Genomic DNA, 19,415 nt, shown 5'->3' with positions numbered 1-19,415 from the left:
GACTGTGTCATGAAAGGTAAATATATATATATATCGTCTTCACTAGTACATTCTGTCAGGTTTCGAGGTCGTCTCAAATAAATTGCATTTCAAACAAAGTCTTTGATGAAAAACTCCCATTTATTAAGGACGACATTCTAACTCCGACTCTATCGCAGCCAACACTGACTTCCAGACACCAAAACCCTCCCTTTCCGTTCCCCACTCCTCTGCACTCATTGGCCATCTTCCAAGTCACTCTACCCCTAATCTACTGCTCCAGCTCAAAGGAATTTCCCCCTTCCCATCCCATCTCCTAGGGGATATTATCTCCAGGGAAAATAAGTAGGTGAAAAGGTAAACGTCCCTTTCCAGACGCCTCCGCTTCTCCTTCTTATGTCAGCACTAGAGTAAATGCAGCTTGAAGTGCTGACACGTTACTGGTTTCAGAACAGCCAAGGCATGGCATAAAGATTAAAAGGTTCAACATTCCTATTTCTGCATCCTAATACCGTGTTTCCCTGAAAATAAGACCTGTCTTATATTTTTTTGAACCCCAAAATAAGCGCTTGGCCTTATTTTCGGGGAGGTCTTATTATTTTGGGACGCGTGGAGCGAGATGGGGCTCCTCTTGCCGTCTTACCTGATTTCCAGTTCTGCGTTTAAATATTAATGCATATTTTAGCGCATGCGCTCAGAAGTCCGATTGGGCTTATTATCAGGGGAGGTCTTATTTTCGTAGAAAACAGGGTAGCTTGGTGGCGCAGTGCTTAGAATGCAGGACTGTAGCCTAACTCTGCCCATTGCCAGGAGTTCGATCCTGACCGGTTTAAGGTTGACTCAGCCTTCCGAGGTCGGTAAAATGAGGACCCAGATTGTTGGGGGCAAGAGGCTGACTCTGTAAACCGCTTAGAGAGGGCTGTAAAGCACGGTGAAGCGGTATATAAGTGCAAATCTATTTCCCCGAAAATAAGACCTAACTGGAAAATAAGCTCTCTAATGCGTCTTTTGGAACAGAAATTAATATAATTTTTTGGGGGAAGCACAGTATTCTTTCTGAGAGTCGTTGAGGCCACTTGGGAGGTTTATCTGTGCCCTCGGAATCACCTGGATAGTGCAAATAGCAGTCCCACACTCATTTGCACTATTCAGGTGGTCTCAAAGACTCTCGGAAAGACTACCAACGACCAGAGGACTGCCAGGAATATAAATCCTTCCCTCCTCCGCCATTCAGCCAGAACTGAAGAAGCTTCTTGGATGAGAAGCGAAACCTCTTCAAGAAAGGACAACCAAAGAAAGTCCAGTGGCCTCTTGAAAAAGTACCTATGGGGCAACCGTGCCCTGGATGACTGAGAATCTCCATAGACATTTATTATTTTGTCTGTTGTTTTGCAAGTAAGCCGAGTGCTTCTCTACGAGACACAAATTCCCAGGGTGACTAGCCACACTCGGCCAAATAAAGGTATTCTATTCCACGTAAGATTGTTCTGATCTGGCTCCAAACCACAACAAACCCTCTGTTGTTACCTAATTGTTCCCTTTATTAGGAACGTCACCAGACCTGGCAACAAGCCTCTATCTCTCTCACTGCAGGCTAACATGTCTTTGTGGCAGGGAGATGAATAGTTGTTTGCCATATCTATTCATCTCCGCCCCCTGACTTTTATCCCCAGAGCTAGCAGTGGTGGCTCTTCCGTCCTGAGGACCGGCCCATAGATTTCCACTGCTCTCCTCTCCTCTGCCTTCTGCGCATCTGTGCATTAGGCACTGGAGCCAGCTCTTCCTCCTCTTCCTCATCAGCTACCTCCAGACCTGGGGGCTGTTGACTCTTCATCTGAAGGTCGATGGACAGCCCAGGCTCCGCCTCTGTCTCTCTATATCTGACAGCTCCATTCCCTCTTCCCCCTCGGAGCCCCCAGGTTGCCATGATGCTGGCCCTAACTCTCACACCGCCTCCTCATCTGAGGGGCTGGTGTCTGACAAGCCACAACAAAAGTGTTCGAGACAAAATAAAGCTTCTTACCGTTGCTGTGAGGCCAAGAGTGAACGGTAGCGCTTCGGACAAGAGCTTCGTCCACTTTGCCGCCTGTGGGGTTGTCCACATACTGGCGGCCTTGCTCCAGGGCGTTAAAGCACTCGTTCCAGGAGTCGTGGCTCTCAGCCTGAACCCTATCGTAACTCCAGCTCGTGTAAGACAGCGTCGGCCGACTTGTGACAGACATGTAGTCCAAGCAGCTCAGGGAGGTGAAAGGTTGGGTGTGCTGATTTTGAAGGAGGAGGAGGAGGCTCACGGGCGGCTCCTGGACCCTTTTGGCGCCTTCTCCCAGCTGAGGGATTACGGTGTTCTGACACATCATCAGCCTCCTTTCGGCCACTTGGCCGATGTCTGAAGTCCTGCCGAAAATATCTAACTCGTCCTCAATGAAGAGGCCCGAGTTGTACCCTAGCTTGCGGTTCATGATCGCGCTGAACCCACAAGTGCAGCGATATTGGTCCTCTTTCGACGAGTCGGGGATGTACAGCCCGACGTCGGCGCCTTTGATGTTCATGTTGCAGGCGCATATGCAGCAGCTGTCGAAGTTGCTATCCTTGAAAATGTTCAGCACGGAGTCGGAGAGGATAAGCATGACGTAAAGGCTGTGGGCTTCCAGGATGGGCAGGACGGTGCCCGGTTCCACAGAATTGAGGGGCCGAGTGGTGGAAGGCGTGGAAGCTGGCGAGCCTTGGTCCGTGCTGTCGTATTTGACAGACCCTTGCCCGCTGGCTGTGCCCCCACCTCTCGGAGTCCGTGGAGTCCTGGGTGTGCGTGGGGTCGGGACAGAGAAGCGAGGGGTGGCCGGGGACGGCAAGACCCCTGCCCCGCTGTTACTGGCAGGCGCGGTGCTATTTAGCGTGACCGGAGTGCTCATTTGCGGAGTGTTCATTTGAAGGTAGTCTTGATCGGCCAGGCTTCCGACGCTGGGTATGTTGCTACAAGCAAAGAAAGAGAAGCGGTTATTTTCTAGCGGTATTTCGAATAAGATTCGTTAAAGAGGCTGGCTTCGGAACGGACAACGGCTTGGTGACGTGGAAGCAGTCAATGCGTTTCTTTCAGCATTGGCACCAGATGCGAACAACCCAATTAGCGACGGAAGGGAATATTTGTAGCTCAGAGTTGAAATGTGGGGCCCTTGGTGTTCTCTGAGCTTGGTGGTTTTCTTGTATTATTATTATTATTATTATTATTATTATTATTATTATTATTATTATTATTATTATTATTATTATTATTATTACTTATTGAATTTCTATACCGCCCTACTCCCGAAGGACTCAGGGTGGTGAACAGCCATAGAATAAAACACATACATATACAAAATTTAAAATCAAATAAAATGAATTAAATAAATTTGGCTGAATTAAAACCCATAATTTAAAATACCCATATTTTAAAATACATTAAAATTTAAAATTTGCACTTAAAAGGGAGAAGATTTAGGCGAGGCCAGCTTGATGAAATAACAGAGTCTTCAGCTCGCGGCGGAAGGTGCGCAGATCCGGAATCCTCCGTATCTCCGGGGGGAGCTCGTTCCAGATTGTCGGTGCCCCCACAGAGAAGGCTCTCCCCCTAGGGGCTGACAGCCGACATTGTTTGGCCGACGGCACCCGGAGGAGCCCCTCTCTGTGGGAGCGTACTGGACGGTGGGAGGCTACTGATGGTAGTAGGCGGTCCCGCAAGTAACCAGGTCCTAAGCCAGACGTTTCATTACCAAACTAGGTAACGTTATCAGTGCTAGAAGGGAGTGGGGGTTTGTGGAGTAGAGGAGAAGGGGGGAAGAAGAGGAGGACAATGGCGACAATAACTGGAGGGGGGGGGGGTCCTTGGTCCTCTCTGAGTTTGGTGGTGAGGGTGGTGGAGGAAGAGAAGGAGGAGAAGGATTAAGGAATCCTTGGGTGCTGTTTGAGCTTGGTTTTCTTGCAGACATTTCATTACCAAACTTGGTAACATCATCAATGCACTTACACAGTTTGGTGGTGAAAAGTCTGCAAGAAAACAGCCAAACGTGGAGAGCACCAAGGACCCTGTTTCAAATAAGGCTGCCTATAAAACCAGAACTTTAAGGGCGTGGGAGGTTTGCAGGGAGGATGAGGAGGGGGGAACCTGTGGGGTTCTTGATGCTCTCTGAGCTTGGTTGTTTTCTTGTGAACGTTTCATGACTCAACTAGGTAATATCATCAGTGCTGGAAGGGTGTGAGGTTTGCAGGGAGGAGGGGGGGAGGAGGAGGAGGAGGAAGAGCTGCTGCTGTGGGTCACCCAGAGTAGCTTAAATGAGCCTTGGTAGTACAGTGGTCTAAGGCACCCTGTTATTAAGCTGGTTATTAAGACCAGCTGCCTGCAATTACTGCAGGTTCGAATCTCGCCAAGGCTCAAGGTTGACTCAGCCTTCCATCCTTTCTAAGGTGGGTAAATTGAGGACCCAGTTTGTGGGGGCAATAAGCTGACTTTGTATAAATATACAAAAAGGATGAAGGCTATTGCTGAGCACATTGTAAGCCGCCCTGAGTCTCCGGAGAAGGGCGGCATATAAATCAAATTAAAAAAAAAAAAAAATGAAATGGATGGCTAACACAAACCAAATAATTAACAAGAACAAGAATTTCGAATAAGAGCATGTTCCTTAAAATGTGCTGCTTATGGCAATTGTTCCTTTGACGAAAAAGCAGAAACCTGCACATTTAGTCATTCTAATTAAATAGAGAAAGGAAACAGAGAAGGGGGGGTGGGAGGGGGGGAGAAACCATTGTGCAGATTTGGAAAAAATAAAACCAAAAAGACTTTGGAGTCCCCTTAAGGGAGCCAGGAAAAGATGACCTAGAAACTTTGATTAGCAATCAACTCCCTGGCTTGCAGTAAGCAGCCTTTGCTCTAATTGGATTACATCGGGAATAAAAGATTTTTATCCCAATAAACACCGCCAATTAATCATCGGCTCAAGACTTTGGGAAATTGTTGTTATTATTAAAAGAAAAAAAACACCACAACAATTAAATTGTGGCCCAGATGCAGTCAAACGAGTCTTATTCTCTGAGGTTCACCAGAGGACCTTGCGAAGGTGGGATTCATAGACAGAAGCAGCTTTTTTCTCAGAAATTAATTCATGGCTGCCATACGCAGCCTTACGCAGATGAAGCCTTTAAATGCTTCCAGGCGTTTAATAGTTTTAATTCTGGGTTCCCTACCCATCCCCCAAGCAGGGGTGGGCTTCAAAAATTTTAGCAAGGGGTTCTCTGCCCAGTTGCTGGGTGGGTGTGGCCATGGTGGGCGTGGCCTAATCAGCCTCCTGCACCACAGTGGGGGGAGCGTTTTTGCCCTCCCCAGGCTCTGGAGGCTTTCCTCGAGCCTCCGGGAAGCCGAAAACGGCCTCCCCAGGCTCCAAAGGCCCTTCCCGAACTTCCAGTAGGCCCATTTTTCACCCTCCCCGAGCCTCGGTGTGTGCCCTGCACTTACCTGCATCCAAAATAGGCCGCGTGGGGAGTCCTGGGAGGGGAGGGGAGAGGTGGGCGGGGTCAGCCAGGAGTGGGATTTGGGGGTTCTCTGAACTGCACAGAATCTTAGCAAGAGGTTCTCCCGAACCCCTGTGAACTCCCAGCAGTCCATCCCTGGTCATGGCCTATTCAAAACCGGGCCATGGTAGAGGTGGTCTGCCACACACACGCGTGCGCAGCTCCACTTACACGAGCGACAGCCCCCTTCCTCTCTCCCCACCCCCCCCAGCTGGACCACCAAGCCGCAAAGTTGGGGACCGCTGATTTAGAAAAGGAAGAAGAGGAAGAGAGGAGAGGAGAGGAGGGAGAAGGAAAGGATAGGATAAGGATTATCTCTTGAGAAATAACCCAGAAAGAGAGCTGAGAAAGAGCTGGCGGTTTGAAAACACATTTCCTTGCTGTACTTACTTGTAACCATCCCGGATGAAAGCGGCTGCAGGTGGCAAAGGAAGTTGCTCTATTTTGGGAGGAATAGCCCACGAAGGCCGATAGACGCAGGCTTCGAGGACTTTCAGTGGGAGCAGGCACTGGCTGGGCAGCATCTTCAGCGGGGCAAACATGGAAGAACCCATAAAGGGCTGAAACATGGATACCTTGTGCACGAAGGAAAAATCCTGCAAAATCAAGGGAGGGGCAAGGTTTGTCATGGATGGATGGATGGATGGATGGAGCATTAAATAGACAAGGGAAGACAGACAGACAGACAGGAAAGACAGTGAGATAGAGATGGGATAGGAGAGATAGATAGGAGATGGAGAGATGGAGAGAGAGAGAAAGAGAGAGAGAGAGAGAGATCAGACAGATAGGAGAGGTAGAATGAGAGATGAGACAGGAAAGGGTAGATAGGAGAGATGGACAAATGGACAGATGGGGAGAGAGACAAAGAAAGATCAGAGAAAGGAGAGATGGGGAGACAGATAGAGAGAGAAAAAAGAGAGAGAGATCAGACAGGAGAGGTAGATAGAAAGATGAGATAGGAGAGATGGACACGAAGAGAGACAGAGAGAAAAGGAGAGAGAAAAAGAGAAAGATGAGACAGACAGGAGAGATGGAGAAATAGGAGAGATAGACAGAGAGACAGAAAGGGAGAGAGACAGACAGACAGAGAGACAGAGAGATGAGGCACAAGAGAGATGGAGAGAAAGAGAGGTGAAATAGATGAATAATAAAATAGAAAGAAAGAGATAGATAGATAGATAGAGAAACAGAGATCAATTAAAAACCCCAATTTCATATCGAGCTTCCTCTTGTTTTAATGAAGCATAATAAAACAACATGAAAATGACATCATTGCGTGATAAGAGGCCTCCCTCTTCCCCTCCCTTTGTAACAACAGCAGTTGGGAATATTTTTTTTTTCCGGATGGAATGAGCAAATATGTATCATTTGGGCATATAATCACTGTATGTTTTCAAAGAAAGAGATTTGTCTTGTCAACATCCAGAGACGTGAGAAACTGAGGCTCGGGTTGCAAATGGAAGGCGGTGAATAAAATAAACAGCTGGAGAAATTAAGAGAGGATGTAAAAAGGAGGGTGGTTTTTTTTTTTTCTTCCCGCATTGGTACAATTATCCAGGTTCCTCCCTGCTTGTTGATTGCGTTATATCTTTAAAAAATTGCACACCTTGGAAAAGGAATCCACTGCATGTAAAAGAAGGGATGTCTACTCTCAGGGAGTCACGAAGATCTGTCCTTGTTACATCTGCAGCCAAGCAGAACATTTGGGGAGTAACCTACATTTAATACTGCAGCTAGACTAAACATTCATCACTACGTAACTGCAGATATGGTTAAGTGAGGCTGTTATTTGTATTAAGCCCCCGGAGGTATGAGACAGTTTGAGGACTAAAGAATTCACAACGTACATAGAGCCAGATGTATTTATCTAGCGCATATCCTGAATATATAGCAGCCTTTTCACACTTTATATAAAGAGCCGTGGTGGAGTAGTGGTTAGAATGCAGCACTGCAGGCTACTTCTTGCTGACTGACTGCAATTCGGCAGTTCAATTCTCCCCGACTCCAGGTTGACTCAGCCTTCCATCCTTCGGAGGTGGGTAAAATGAGGACCCAGATTGTTGGGAGCAAGAGGCTGACTCTGTAAACCGCTTAGAGAGGGCTGTAAGTGTTAGTGTTAGGAAGGAGGGAGGGAGGGAGGGAGGGAGGGAAGGAAGGAAGGAAGGAAGGAAGGAAGGAAGGAAGGAAGGAAGGAAGGAAGGAAGGAAGGAAGGAAGGAAGGAAGGGCTGTAGGGGTGCAGTGGTGAGACTGTAGTATTTCAGGCTAATTCTGCCAACTGCCAGGAGTTCAATCCTGACGGGCTCAAGGTTGACACAGCCTTCCATCTTTTCAAGGTTGGTAAAATGAGGACCCAGATTGATGGGAGCAAAAGGCTGACTTTGTAAAACCGCTTAGAGAGGGCTGTAAAAGCACCATGAAGCAGTATATAAGTCTAAGGGATATTGCTATATATAGCTGGCGTTGCATATTGCACTAGAAAGAGTGCAGAGAAGAGCAACCAGGATGATGAGGGGGCTGGAGGATGAAACCTACGATGAACGGTTGCAGGAACTGGGCATGGCTAGTCCAGTGAAGAGAAGGACCAGGGGAGACAGGATAGCATCTTCCAATATTTCAGGGGCTTCCACAGAGAGGAAGGGGGTCAAGCTATTCTCCAAAGCAGCTGAAGGCCAGATAAGGAATAATGGATGGAAACTGATCGAGGAGAGATTCAACCTGGAAATAAGGAAGACTTTTCTGACATTGAGAACAATCAACCAATGGAACAGAAGTTGCCTTCGGAAGTTGTGGGAGCTTCATCACTGGGAGCTTTCAAGAAGAGACTGGACTGCCATCTGTCAGAAATGGCATAGGGTCTCCTGCTTGGGCAAGGGGTTGGACTAGATGACCTAGAACCATGATGGCGAACCTATGGCACGCGTGCCACATGTGGCACACAGAGCCATATCTGTGGGCACGCAAGTGTTGCCCTAGCTCAGCTCCAGCATGCATTTATGCGCCAGCCAGCTGGTTTTCGGGCCTTCCGAAAGTTAGTTAGTTAGTTAGTTAGTTAGTTAGTTAGTTAGTTAGTTAGTTTATTGGTTCGATTTATATGCCGCCCTTTTCCAGAGACTCAGGGCGGCTTACAATGCGTTAAGCAATAGCCTTCATACTTTTGTATATACCTGCTTAGTAGGGCTTTCGCCCCCCCCCCCCCCCTAAGCGGTGTTCTTTTTTTATACAAAGTCAGCTTATTGCCCCCACAATCCGGGTCCTCATTTTACCTACCTCGGAAGGATGGAAGGCTGAGTCAACCTTGAGCCTGGTGAGAATTGAACTTGCAGTAATTGCAGGCAGCTGGTGGTACTTAACAGCACTTCAATCTGCTGCGCCACCAAGGCTCTTCTCATTAAACTAGACATCCCCAGTTCTTGCAATCGTTCTTCGTATTTTAGCCTCCAGTCCCCTAATCCTCTTCGTTGCTCTTCTCTGCACTCTTTCTAAAGTCTCAACATCTTTTTTTTATATTGTGGGGACCAAAACTGGATCTATTTTCCAAAGGTGGTCTTACCAAAGCATTATAAAGTGCTATTAGCACTTCACGTGATCTGTTTTACCTTGACTTCTTCCGGCTTCGGACTGCCCAAACCATCTTCTACTTCCATTTTAAACTCGGTGAGTTGAGTCGCAACCATGTTGACCACCGGGCTTTCCATCATCCCCAGCGTGGTGACGGTCTCTGAGCTGATGCCGTCTTTGTAGCTCATGACAGGTGAAAAAGCCGGGTGCTGCTCCAAGGAAGGCGGGGTGGGGAACATTCGCTGCAGGTCTGCAACGGCTGGAAAACACAACTCGAGCGTTAAAAAGATGGTGAAGCCACGCAGAGACAAACCGAAGGGCAAAACTTTACGGAAGGTGAATTCACTGCAAGCCTCTCTATATCGCCCACGTGCCACCGAGGGTTTTATTGTTTTTTTTCTTAAAATCTAAATAATTTTTCTTTAACGGATTCTTTAACAGATTAACAGAGATGGAAGGGAGCTTGGAGGTCATCTAGTCCAACCCCACCCACCCTGCCCAAGCAGGAGATCCTACACCGTTTCTGACAGATGGCAGTCCAGTCTCTTCTTGAAAGCCTCCAGTGATGAAGCTCCCACAACTTCTGAAGGGAACTTCTGTTCCATGGGTTGATTGTTCTCACAGTCAGAAAATTCCTCCTCATTTCCAGGTTGAATCTCTCCTTGGTCAGTTTCCATCCATTACTCCTTGTCTGGCCCTCAAGTACCTTGGAAAACAGCTTGACCCCCTTCCTCCTCTCTGTGGCAGCCCCTCAAATATTGGAAGATGCTCTCCTGTCTCCCCTGGTCCTTCTCTTCACTAGCCTAGCCACGCCCAGTTCCTGCAACCATTCATCGTAGGTTTTAGCCTCCAGTCCCCTCATCATCCTGGTTGCTCTTCTCTGCACTTTTTCTAGAGTCTCCACATCGTTTTTACAGTGTGGGGACCAAAACTGGGTGCAGGATTCTAGGTGTGGTCTTACTAAGGCTTTATAGAGTGGTATTAGTACCTCACTTGATTTTGATTGTATTGCTCTGTTAATGCAATTTAGGATTGCGTTGGCTTTTTTGGCTGCTGCTGCACACTTTGGGCTCGTATTAAACTGGTTGTCCACTAATTAATATGTTGTTGAACTGACTTAAGCGTGTGTGAGATTTAAAAGGGAGTGGCGGGAACATTTGATAGCCTCCAAGATTGCTGAAGGCTCTTGTGGTTTCTATCCTTGTGAAAAAGGAATGCCACAGTTTTGCTACACAGACACACACAAACACTTTCTGTTCTCCAAAGCACCTGAGGGCAGAACAAGAAGCAAGGGGTGGAAGCTTATCAAAGAGAGATCCAACCTAACATTGAGAATATTCCAATCAGTGAGAACAATCAGTGGAACTGCTTGCCTCCAGAAGTTGCGGGTGCTCCATTGCTGGAGGACAGACTGGACAGCTGTTTGTCTGGAATCGTATAGGAACTCCTGCTCGAGCAAGGGGTTGGACTAGAACAGGGGTCTGCAACCTTAAACACTCAAAAGAGCCATTTGGACCCGTTCCCCACAGAAAAGAAAACACCGGGAGCCACAAAAACCCTTCCCGTGCCTGACTATTTCTTGAGCGGCCACAAAACTAGCATAGGTAGTTGAATTAAACGTTCTGTTTTCTTCTGAAACTTTTTTCTTCTCTTGGATTTATCCGTGGTTGGCCTACCGGGGGTTGAAAAGCTCAATAAATCGCGTGCCGGCGGGTGTCGCACATTGGCGGCTGTGACGCCTATTTTGAGTGACAGGGAGCCGCAGCAGAGGGGTGAAAGAGCCACATGCGGCTCCAGAGCCGCAGGTTGCTGACCCCTGGATTAGAAGATCTCCAAGATCTCTTCCTTCAGCCCACCGATTTTATGTTCTGTGTTCTAACTTCTTTTTTTGAGAGTGAGAACAATTATTCAGCGGAACCATGGCTCCAGAAGTTGTGGGGCCCTTCATCACTGGAGGTTTTCCAGAAGAGACTGGACAGCTGTTTGTCTGGAATCTTACAGAGTCTCCTGCTCGGGGGGGGGGGGGGGGTTGGACTAGAAGACCTCCAAGGTCCCTTCCAAGCCTGTTATTCTGTAATTCTGTACGTAAGGGGAATTTTAAATGTCTCGTGCGAGCGTCTTTCAGTTTTACTTCGAATTCTTCATGGAACACTAAGGAGCGGCAAATTGAAAATTGATGGGTCTAATCCCTCCGTCTTGATAGATTTAATGAAGGTACAAATTACAGCCTGTGTTGGAAAGCATTGGCTTCTATTGCCCTCAAATCAACTTCACCCCACTACTTTTAAAGTGACAGCTTTTTAAATGAATACCTTCTCAAATTAAAACAATCGCATTTCCCTCCGGCCTGAATGCTATTATCTGTGGTAATGATGCTATCCGGCATCAGCTGATGAGCCAATGGCTTTGTGAATACTGGTATTGAAAAGATGCTGCCCTTGTCAAGATATAGCTTTTATTATGGCCGCATTGTAGGATTTTTTAAAAAAAATAATAATTTTGTCCCCCGATTGGGATCAAGCACCTTCTTTAATTTCCCTTAATGGTGTGTGATTATCGCTTTGCTTTTGAGACTCTAAGGGGTGGGTTTATTTGTATCAATCAATCAATCAATCAATATATAAATACAGGATTTGATCAATTACTGAAAATAAAGTGGCTTGATTTTATGATACCGGTGTCCATAGATTGTAGCATCTGTTTATGCAAAACTGGATCACCTCAGTTGCCAATCAATATTAATTCTTCCAAGAGGCCAGGGATGGCGAACCTTTTCGGCATCGAGTGCCCAAACCGGAACAGGTGTGCATGCGCGCGCGCCACAGCATAGTAAACCAGAAGACCAGCTGGCCCCAAAAACAGGCTGAAAATGAGCTAAAATGGCCAGAAAATGGCCTGTTTTTTGGGCATTTTTCAGAACGTTTTTCGGCACTCCAGAGCCCACAAAGACCAGCTGGCCGGCTCACACATGCCTGTTTTTTTAGCCATTTTCAGGCTGTTTTTCAAGCCAAAAAAGGCCCCCAAAATGGGCTGAAAACGGCCAGAAAACGGCCTGTTTTGGGGGCATTTTTCAGGCCATTTTTCGGGCCAAAAAAGGCCCAAAAACGGGCTGAAAACAGGCAGAAAATGGCCTGGTTTGGGGGCATTTTTCAGGCCGTTTTTCAGTGCTCCAGCGCCCGCAAAGACCCCTGGCCAGCTCACACATGCCTGTTTTTTGGCCGTTTTCAGGCTATTTTCAGGCCAAAAAAGGCCCCCAAAACAGGCTGAAAATGGGCTAAAACGGCCAGAAAATGGCCTGTTTTGGGGGCATTTTTCAGGCCGTTTTTCAGCGCTCCAGCGCCCGCACAGACCCGCTGGCCAGCTCACACATGCTTGTTTTTTGGCCGTTTTCAGACCATTTTCGGGCAATAGATCCATCCATGTCCTTTTACAAGGGAATATTTCACTAACAAAGTTTTGAACAAAAGGAGGAAAACTGTTTGGTTTCAGTCTGGGAAAGAAAGAGGATATACTTTATCTGGAACAATGCTGAAATTACTTACTCGGGGGATAAGGAACTGCTGTCCTTGCATCCTTGCTTAGATGCCGCTCTTCAGCTCCCACCGGTGGCAATTTTGATGATCGGAGTGGGGGGGAGACAGCCTAGGGTTGCAATTAAAACATACGCATATATTACAAAGCAAATATTTTTTTTTCCCTTTTATTGAACTTGTAATCTCTTGCATCGGGATGGAGTCAGGCCGACTGAATGGAGCTGAGCGTTTACTGGCCGGATGCCCTTCCTGACTCCTATGCGGTGTTCACAGCACACAATTACTCATGGAGCCCAAATTGTAAGCCACAATTCACCTTTCTTATTTAGACATTCATTTGTTTATTATTGTTTATTATTTCAGCCTTTCCTTGAGGAACGTCAAATAATACAAGCAGCGTTCATCTCTCTAGTTCCCACCTTCACAAAATTTTACCCTTTAAAGTAGGCTGGGCTAAAAGATAGCGACTTGACCAAAACTGAGCCAATGAACAGCTGTCTGGAGATGAATCTGAATTTGAGATTATCTGCTCTGCGTCCAATGCTTTATCCATTTACACATTACATTCCCTAAAGCAAATAACTTTGAATTTTGTGTTGGATCTAAGAATGAACATTATTTTTTGGAGATAAAAATCAACCCTGGAAAAATGTTTCATGTGACAGGTAGTCCTTGGTTAATGACAGTCCTCATTCAGCGACTGCTCAAATTTATGATGGTGCTGAAAAAGTAGATTTATGATTGACTCTCAAGCTTACAGCAATTATAATGTCCCCATGGTATGTGGTTGTGATTTGGGCAGTGAGCAGCTGCTGCACATCGTGAAAATGATGGCCATGTATAACCTTCTTAGCCAACCTCTGGAAAGTAAAGTCAACAGGGAAGCTAGAAGGAACTTGCAAGCCAGGGTCATGCAATGTCATACTTAGCAACCACGATTCGTTTAACGGCTATAGCAGAACTGACATTGTAAGATAGTCCTGGTCACAGGATGTTTCACCAATGACTGTGCTGCTTAGGGACGGAGTTGCTGGTCCCAGTTATGGTTGTTAAGGGAGAACTGCCTGTATTTAATACCTATGAAATGTCAAAGGAATTTGGAAATAAAACTTGCCATATCAACTGAAAAAAAAAAAAGATTAAAATTCTGGTTTTATAGGAGTGTTATTTGAAGCAGAACTAACTCCATGGTCCTTGGTGATCTCCAAGTTTAGCTGTTTTCTTACAGACTTTTCATCATCAAACTGTGTAAGTGCATTGATGATATTACCTAGTTTGGTAATGAAATGTCTGCAAGAAAACCAACCTCAAAGAGCACCAAGGACCCTGCAGTTAGTTCTGTTCTTCTCCTCCTTCTCTTCCTCCACCACCATACTCAAGAGAGGACCAAGGATGTCCCAGTTATTGTCATCACTGTCCTCCTCCTCTTCCCCCCTTCTCCTCTACTCCACAAATCCTACTCCCTTCTAGCATTGATAACGTTACCTAGTTTGGTAATGAAACGTCTACAAGAAAACCACCAAGCTCAGAGAGCGCTAAGGACCCCACAGTTCAACCCTGAGCTACAAATATTCTCTTTTGTCAGAACTAACTTCATAGTCTGCAACCTCATTCAAGGTCAAAAGGACACTGTCCCAATGATCAACCTCAGTTCATCACAAACTTACACCAGGCTCATCTTCATCTGAATTATCGAAGAGATTATCCAAATCATGAAGAGAAGGGGCCAAGTCAGTAACTTGTGTTAAGCTACCAGAACCAGCTCGGCCAGCCGAATTATCTTGCCGCGTATCTGGGAGAAGAAGAAGAAGAAGATCAAGAAGTGAGAATGCACAACAGACATTTAACCACGTCCCCCAAATTTGTCCTTAAAAATGCCTAATTAGAGACTCAGCAAAAAAGTAATGCCCAGAGGAAAATATTCAAAAACTGGACGTTACCACCATCCCAACTTTTCTTCTTTTTGCTTATTGTGAAAGGATGGCTGACTCGTGCTTGGCTGTTGACAATTCACCTACAGCATACCTGTCTTAGGTGCAGAACTGAAGATGGACATTGCATCTTTCCCATCTGGCATGGTGGTTGAATGGCCTCCTGAAGTTAGCTCTTTAGCTGCAGTTCCGTCTTCCGGCTGCAATCACAAAGAATTTAACCAACTGTTATTGAGGTAAATACTGTGAAAATCCAAAAGAAAATGAGAAGGAAGAGATCTTGAATTATTTTAGCACATTATCTATCTATCTATCTATCTATCTATCTATCTATCTATCTATCTATGCACATATCTACATATGTGCATATCTATTTATCTATCTATCCCTCTATCTACTTATCTATATCTATGTATGCACATCTATCTATCTATCTATCTATCTATCTATCTATCTATCTATCTATCTATCTATCTATCCATCTACCTATCTATCTATGCACATATCTACATATGTGCATATCTATTTATCTATCTATCTATCCCTCTATCTACTTATCTATATCTATCTATGTATGCACATCTATCTATCTATCTATCTATCTATCTATCTATCTATCTATCTATCTATGTACATATCTACATATGTGCATATCTATTTATCTATCTATCTATGTACATATCTACATATGTGCATATCTATTTATCTATCTATCCCTCTATCTACTTATCTATATCTATGTATGCACATCTATCTATCTATCATCTATCTATCTATCTATCTATCTATCTATCTATCTATCTCTCCCCCCACTCGATCTACTTATCTATATTGAACTACATATCTATTTATCTATCTATCTATCTATCTATCTATCTATCTATCTATCTATCTATCATCTATCTATCTAATCTAACTACCTACCATCCATCCATCCATCCATGTATCTATCTAATCTACTTACCTACCTACTATCCATCCACCCACCCACCCACCCTTCCTCCCTCCCTCTACCTGCCATCTTTCTCTGAGACACTTAACTAAGTGATATGAAGACCTAAACAATTGATTTAAAGACCCAGTGGCTGCATTTTAAACCTGGTTACTTTTCCTGATGCTTAACACAGGTGCCCTGTATTAGAATATAACTCTACATTATGTAAATTCTATGGCCGTGTTAAGCACGCTGTGTAAACTCAAGTGTGAAGTCTGACGAAGGATGAAATCAAGTCGAGGGGATACGCAAAGCCACGAACCGCTCTACAAAGGTTTATGCCTCGACTTCGACGGGTACCTTATTCTTCTTCAGAGATTCTCTGTCAGTCCCAAGTTTGCATTTTTTAGTGCCAGTGAAGCTGTATTTGATGTCCCCGTCCTGAAACGTGTATGGATCAGTGGCATCTCCCAAGCATTCACCAGATTGAGGAATTAGCGGTGAGGGGTCCAGATAATTCACTGCTTGAACAGGTAGGGTCTCCTCCATGATTTTAAATCTTTTATTAGGCTGTGCTAAGAACCTACAGTAGAGGAAAAAGAAGCACACGATAATATATTTTTTAAATATATATATATATATATATATATATATATATATATATATATATATATATATATATATATATATATATATATATATATATATATATATATATCAGTCCTAGAATTTCATTGCGACACTAACATGTCAATAATCCCCCTTCTGGTTGGTTGAAGAATGAAAGAAAAATATATATCTAACTTCTGTGGCTGTTAAAAATATCCTCCTCAAATAAATGGGGCTAACCAACTTTTTCAACCTCAGCATCATACAACTTGCTTGTCGATGGCTAAGGGGAAAGACATATTCATATTTAAACAGCCATCATTCTCTCCTCCATATCTAGAATAGAATACAATTCTTTATTGGCCAAGTGTGATTGGATACACAAGGAATCTGTCTTTGGTGCATATGCTCTCACTGTACATAAAAGAAATGTTCATTAAGAATCATAAGGTACAACACTTAATGATAGTCATAGGGTACAAATAAGCAATCGAATCATACTAGGAAACAGTCAATATAAATCGTAAGGATACAAGCAACAAAGTTACAGTCATACAGTAATAAGTGGGAGGAGATGGGTGATAGGAACGATGAAAAGATTAATAATAAAGCAGACTTAGTAAATAGTTTGACAGTATTGAGGAAATTATTTGTTTAGCAGAGTGATGGAGTTCGGGAAAAAACTGTCCTTGTGTCTAGTTGTTCTGGTGTGCAGTGCCCTATAGCGTCGTTTTGAGGGTAGGAGTTGAAACAGTTTATGTCCAGGATGCGAAGGGTCTGTAAATATTTTCCCAGCCCTCTTTTTGACTCCTGCAGTATACAGGTCCTCCATGGAAGGCAGGTTGGTAGCCATTGTTTTTTCTGCAATTCTAATTCTCCTCTGAAGTCGGTTTCTGTCTTATTGGGTTGAGGAGCCAAACCAGACAGTTATGGAGGTGAAGATGACAGACTCAATAATTCCTCTGTAGAACTGGATCAGCAGCTCTTTGGGCAGTTTGAGCTTCCTGAGTTGGTGCAGAGAGAACCTTCTTTGTTGTGCTTTTTTGATGACGTTTTTGATGTTGGGTGTCCATTTTAGGTCTTGAGATATGGTAGAACCCAGACATTTGAAGGCCTCTACTGTTGATACTGTGTTGTCTAGTATTGTAAGAGGTGGTAGTAAGGGAGGGTTTCTCCTAAAGTCTAGCACTTAGATTCCTTCTGTTCTGGGCCCAAATCACTCCGGCCTATAAGCCACATTCCTGGTGGTCTGGACCACGTCTAAGTGTTCCATTCCTTCTCCTTTGCGGCTTCAAGACTCATGTGGAGAAATCTCCTGGCTCAAGAGGTCTCTCACCATGTCCCGTCTTTGGTTCTAGTTATCTAGTCATTTATTGATCCGGTCAATTATTTATATCCCACCTTTATTATTTTCACAAATAATTCAAGGAGGTGAACCCATCTTCCTCCTCCTATGGTCCCACACAAGAATTACCCTGTGAGGTGGGTTGGGCTGACAGGGAGTAGCCCAAAATCCCCTAAGATGGCTTTCATGGTTAAGACGGGACTAGAATTCACCATCTCCTAGTGATTGGCCCAAAGTCAGCCAGCCGGCTTTCATGGTTAAGACAGGACTAGAATTCACCATCTCCTAGTGATTGGCCCAAAGTCAGCCAGCCGTCTATCACGGCTAAAGAGGTACTAGAACCCACGGTCTCCCCCTACTGTCTTAACCACCAGACCAAACTGTCTCTCATACCTTCATATCCTAACCTAAACTCAAAAGTTGTCCAACTTTTCTTGCTGTGGAACTGGATAGCCCTGTCTCAACCTCTCTCTCTCTCTCTCTCTCTCTCTCTCTCTCTCTCTCTCTCTCTCTCTCTCCCTCCCTCTCTCTCTCTCTCTCTTTTGAACAATTCACATATCTTACTTCACTGCTTTTCTTCCATTATTAAATCCAGTGATCCCCCTCTGTAAATGTGGAATCTTCTCAACTTAAAAAACAGAAAAGGGGGATTCTCAGAATTTAACTTTTACAGCTACTAATGTATTATTTGTTTCAATCTCCTGTCCTCTGGGACATCAATTTGAAGCAACCCTCTTTTCTTGAGAATCTACATAATCGTGTTTAATCCCAGGTTTTGTTCTGATTTAGGCTTCCTCAGCAGCACGAAGCCAAGTCCTTGTCCTGACAAAAACCCCTTTTATTTAATCGACAGTGAATTCCTCTCCAGCAAAGTCTTTCCTCTCTCACAGTCTTTCAAGATCGGTCACAATTACCGACCTTTATCAGGCTTGGAGAGTGGCCAGGCCGATATCTTTCAGACGCTGCAATACCTGGTAAGAATGCAGGAATGAACTAATTGTCTCCTGCAAACTCCACTCCCCTTTCGCTCCTCTTTTATTCCCTCTGGGAAGGGCCATTCATTGTCCACCTGTGGCCTTACTCCCAAGCCGACCCTTGTTCTTTAGCTGTTCTCTTCGCCTGGCAACTCTGCGCATGCGCACACTGGGAACAGACTCCAACTGTTCGTCTGTCTCACTGATGTCCGACTCCGAAGGCAGCTGATAACTGTCAGACGGCCCTGGCCCCCTCTCTGCCTCTGACGCAGAGCCCTCATCAGAGCCTTCCCCAGACTCCAGGACTGGCCCATGTTTCTCCCCAACCTCCTCACTGTCCGAATCTGCTACCAGATCCGTTGGCCGGGGCCACAACAGGTTTATGGCTTTCAAATGGCCTAACATCTACATCTTCCTCTGTGTGATACTCAAAAGGAATCCCTTTCCTGTACTGAGAAGTTTCAGAACACCATTCCGTAGAAATAATATCTGAATAACTGCAGGAGAAGTGCGCTGTTATTCTGAGATAATTTGAGGATGCACGTTGCTGGCTCTAATTTGCAGTATTCTTGAAGCCTGACATCAATATTTTAGGCCTTAGCTGGTTATTATTATGGATAATGTGCTGTATAAAATCTGCCCTGTGGCTTTTCTTTTCTTTTCCTTTTTTCCCCTTCCCCAGTAAACTGTAATAATATAATTACGCGATGCGATATTTAGCATGTTCTAATTCACCACAAAGGGGAAAAATGAATGGGGAAGCGCCTGATATATTCTCGTGTCAGCCTGCTTTATCATTATGATTTCTGAAGAAATGCAGAGGAGGAAGACTTCTCAAAGCTAGCGGGAATCTCTTAGTCCAACGTGAGAAGAAAGAACGAACACCGTTTTCCAACGTTTCTGCTTTAAACATTCATTGGTATCCTTCAGTATTCTGACAGGTCATCTTAAAATAACCTCACAGGAGTACACATCTTCCTGTGGTCGCAGGGATCGTACCACATGAC

General features: G+C 44.9%; 1 protein-coding gene across 1 annotated transcript in view; it reads right to left on the bottom strand.

Annotated features, from left to right (window-relative positions):
- Nucleotides 1-19,415, bottom strand: part of MED13L (mediator complex subunit 13L) — a 187,646-nt gene that overhangs the window by 25,465 nt on the left and 142,766 nt on the right. Inside the window, 7 exon segments of the mRNA XM_070951333.1 lie at nucleotides 2,003-2,949; nucleotides 5,914-6,119; nucleotides 9,121-9,341; nucleotides 12,625-12,724; nucleotides 14,283-14,407; nucleotides 14,641-14,746; nucleotides 15,841-16,063. Of these exon segments, the coding sequence (XP_070807434.1) occupies nucleotides 2,003-2,949; nucleotides 5,914-6,119; nucleotides 9,121-9,341; nucleotides 12,625-12,724; nucleotides 14,283-14,407; nucleotides 14,641-14,746; nucleotides 15,841-16,063 (1,928 nt within the window).

Source organism: Pituophis catenifer, unplaced genomic scaffold (genome assembly GCF_029215685.1).
Source record: "Pituophis catenifer annectens isolate HBS135680 unplaced genomic scaffold, rPitCat1.0.hap2 SCAF_10, whole genome shotgun sequence".
Taxonomy (NCBI): Eukaryota; Metazoa; Chordata; class Lepidosauria; order Squamata; family Colubridae; genus Pituophis; species Pituophis catenifer.
Note: the sequence above shows the minus strand (reverse complement) of the source record. Positions and strands in the feature narration are given on the sequence as shown.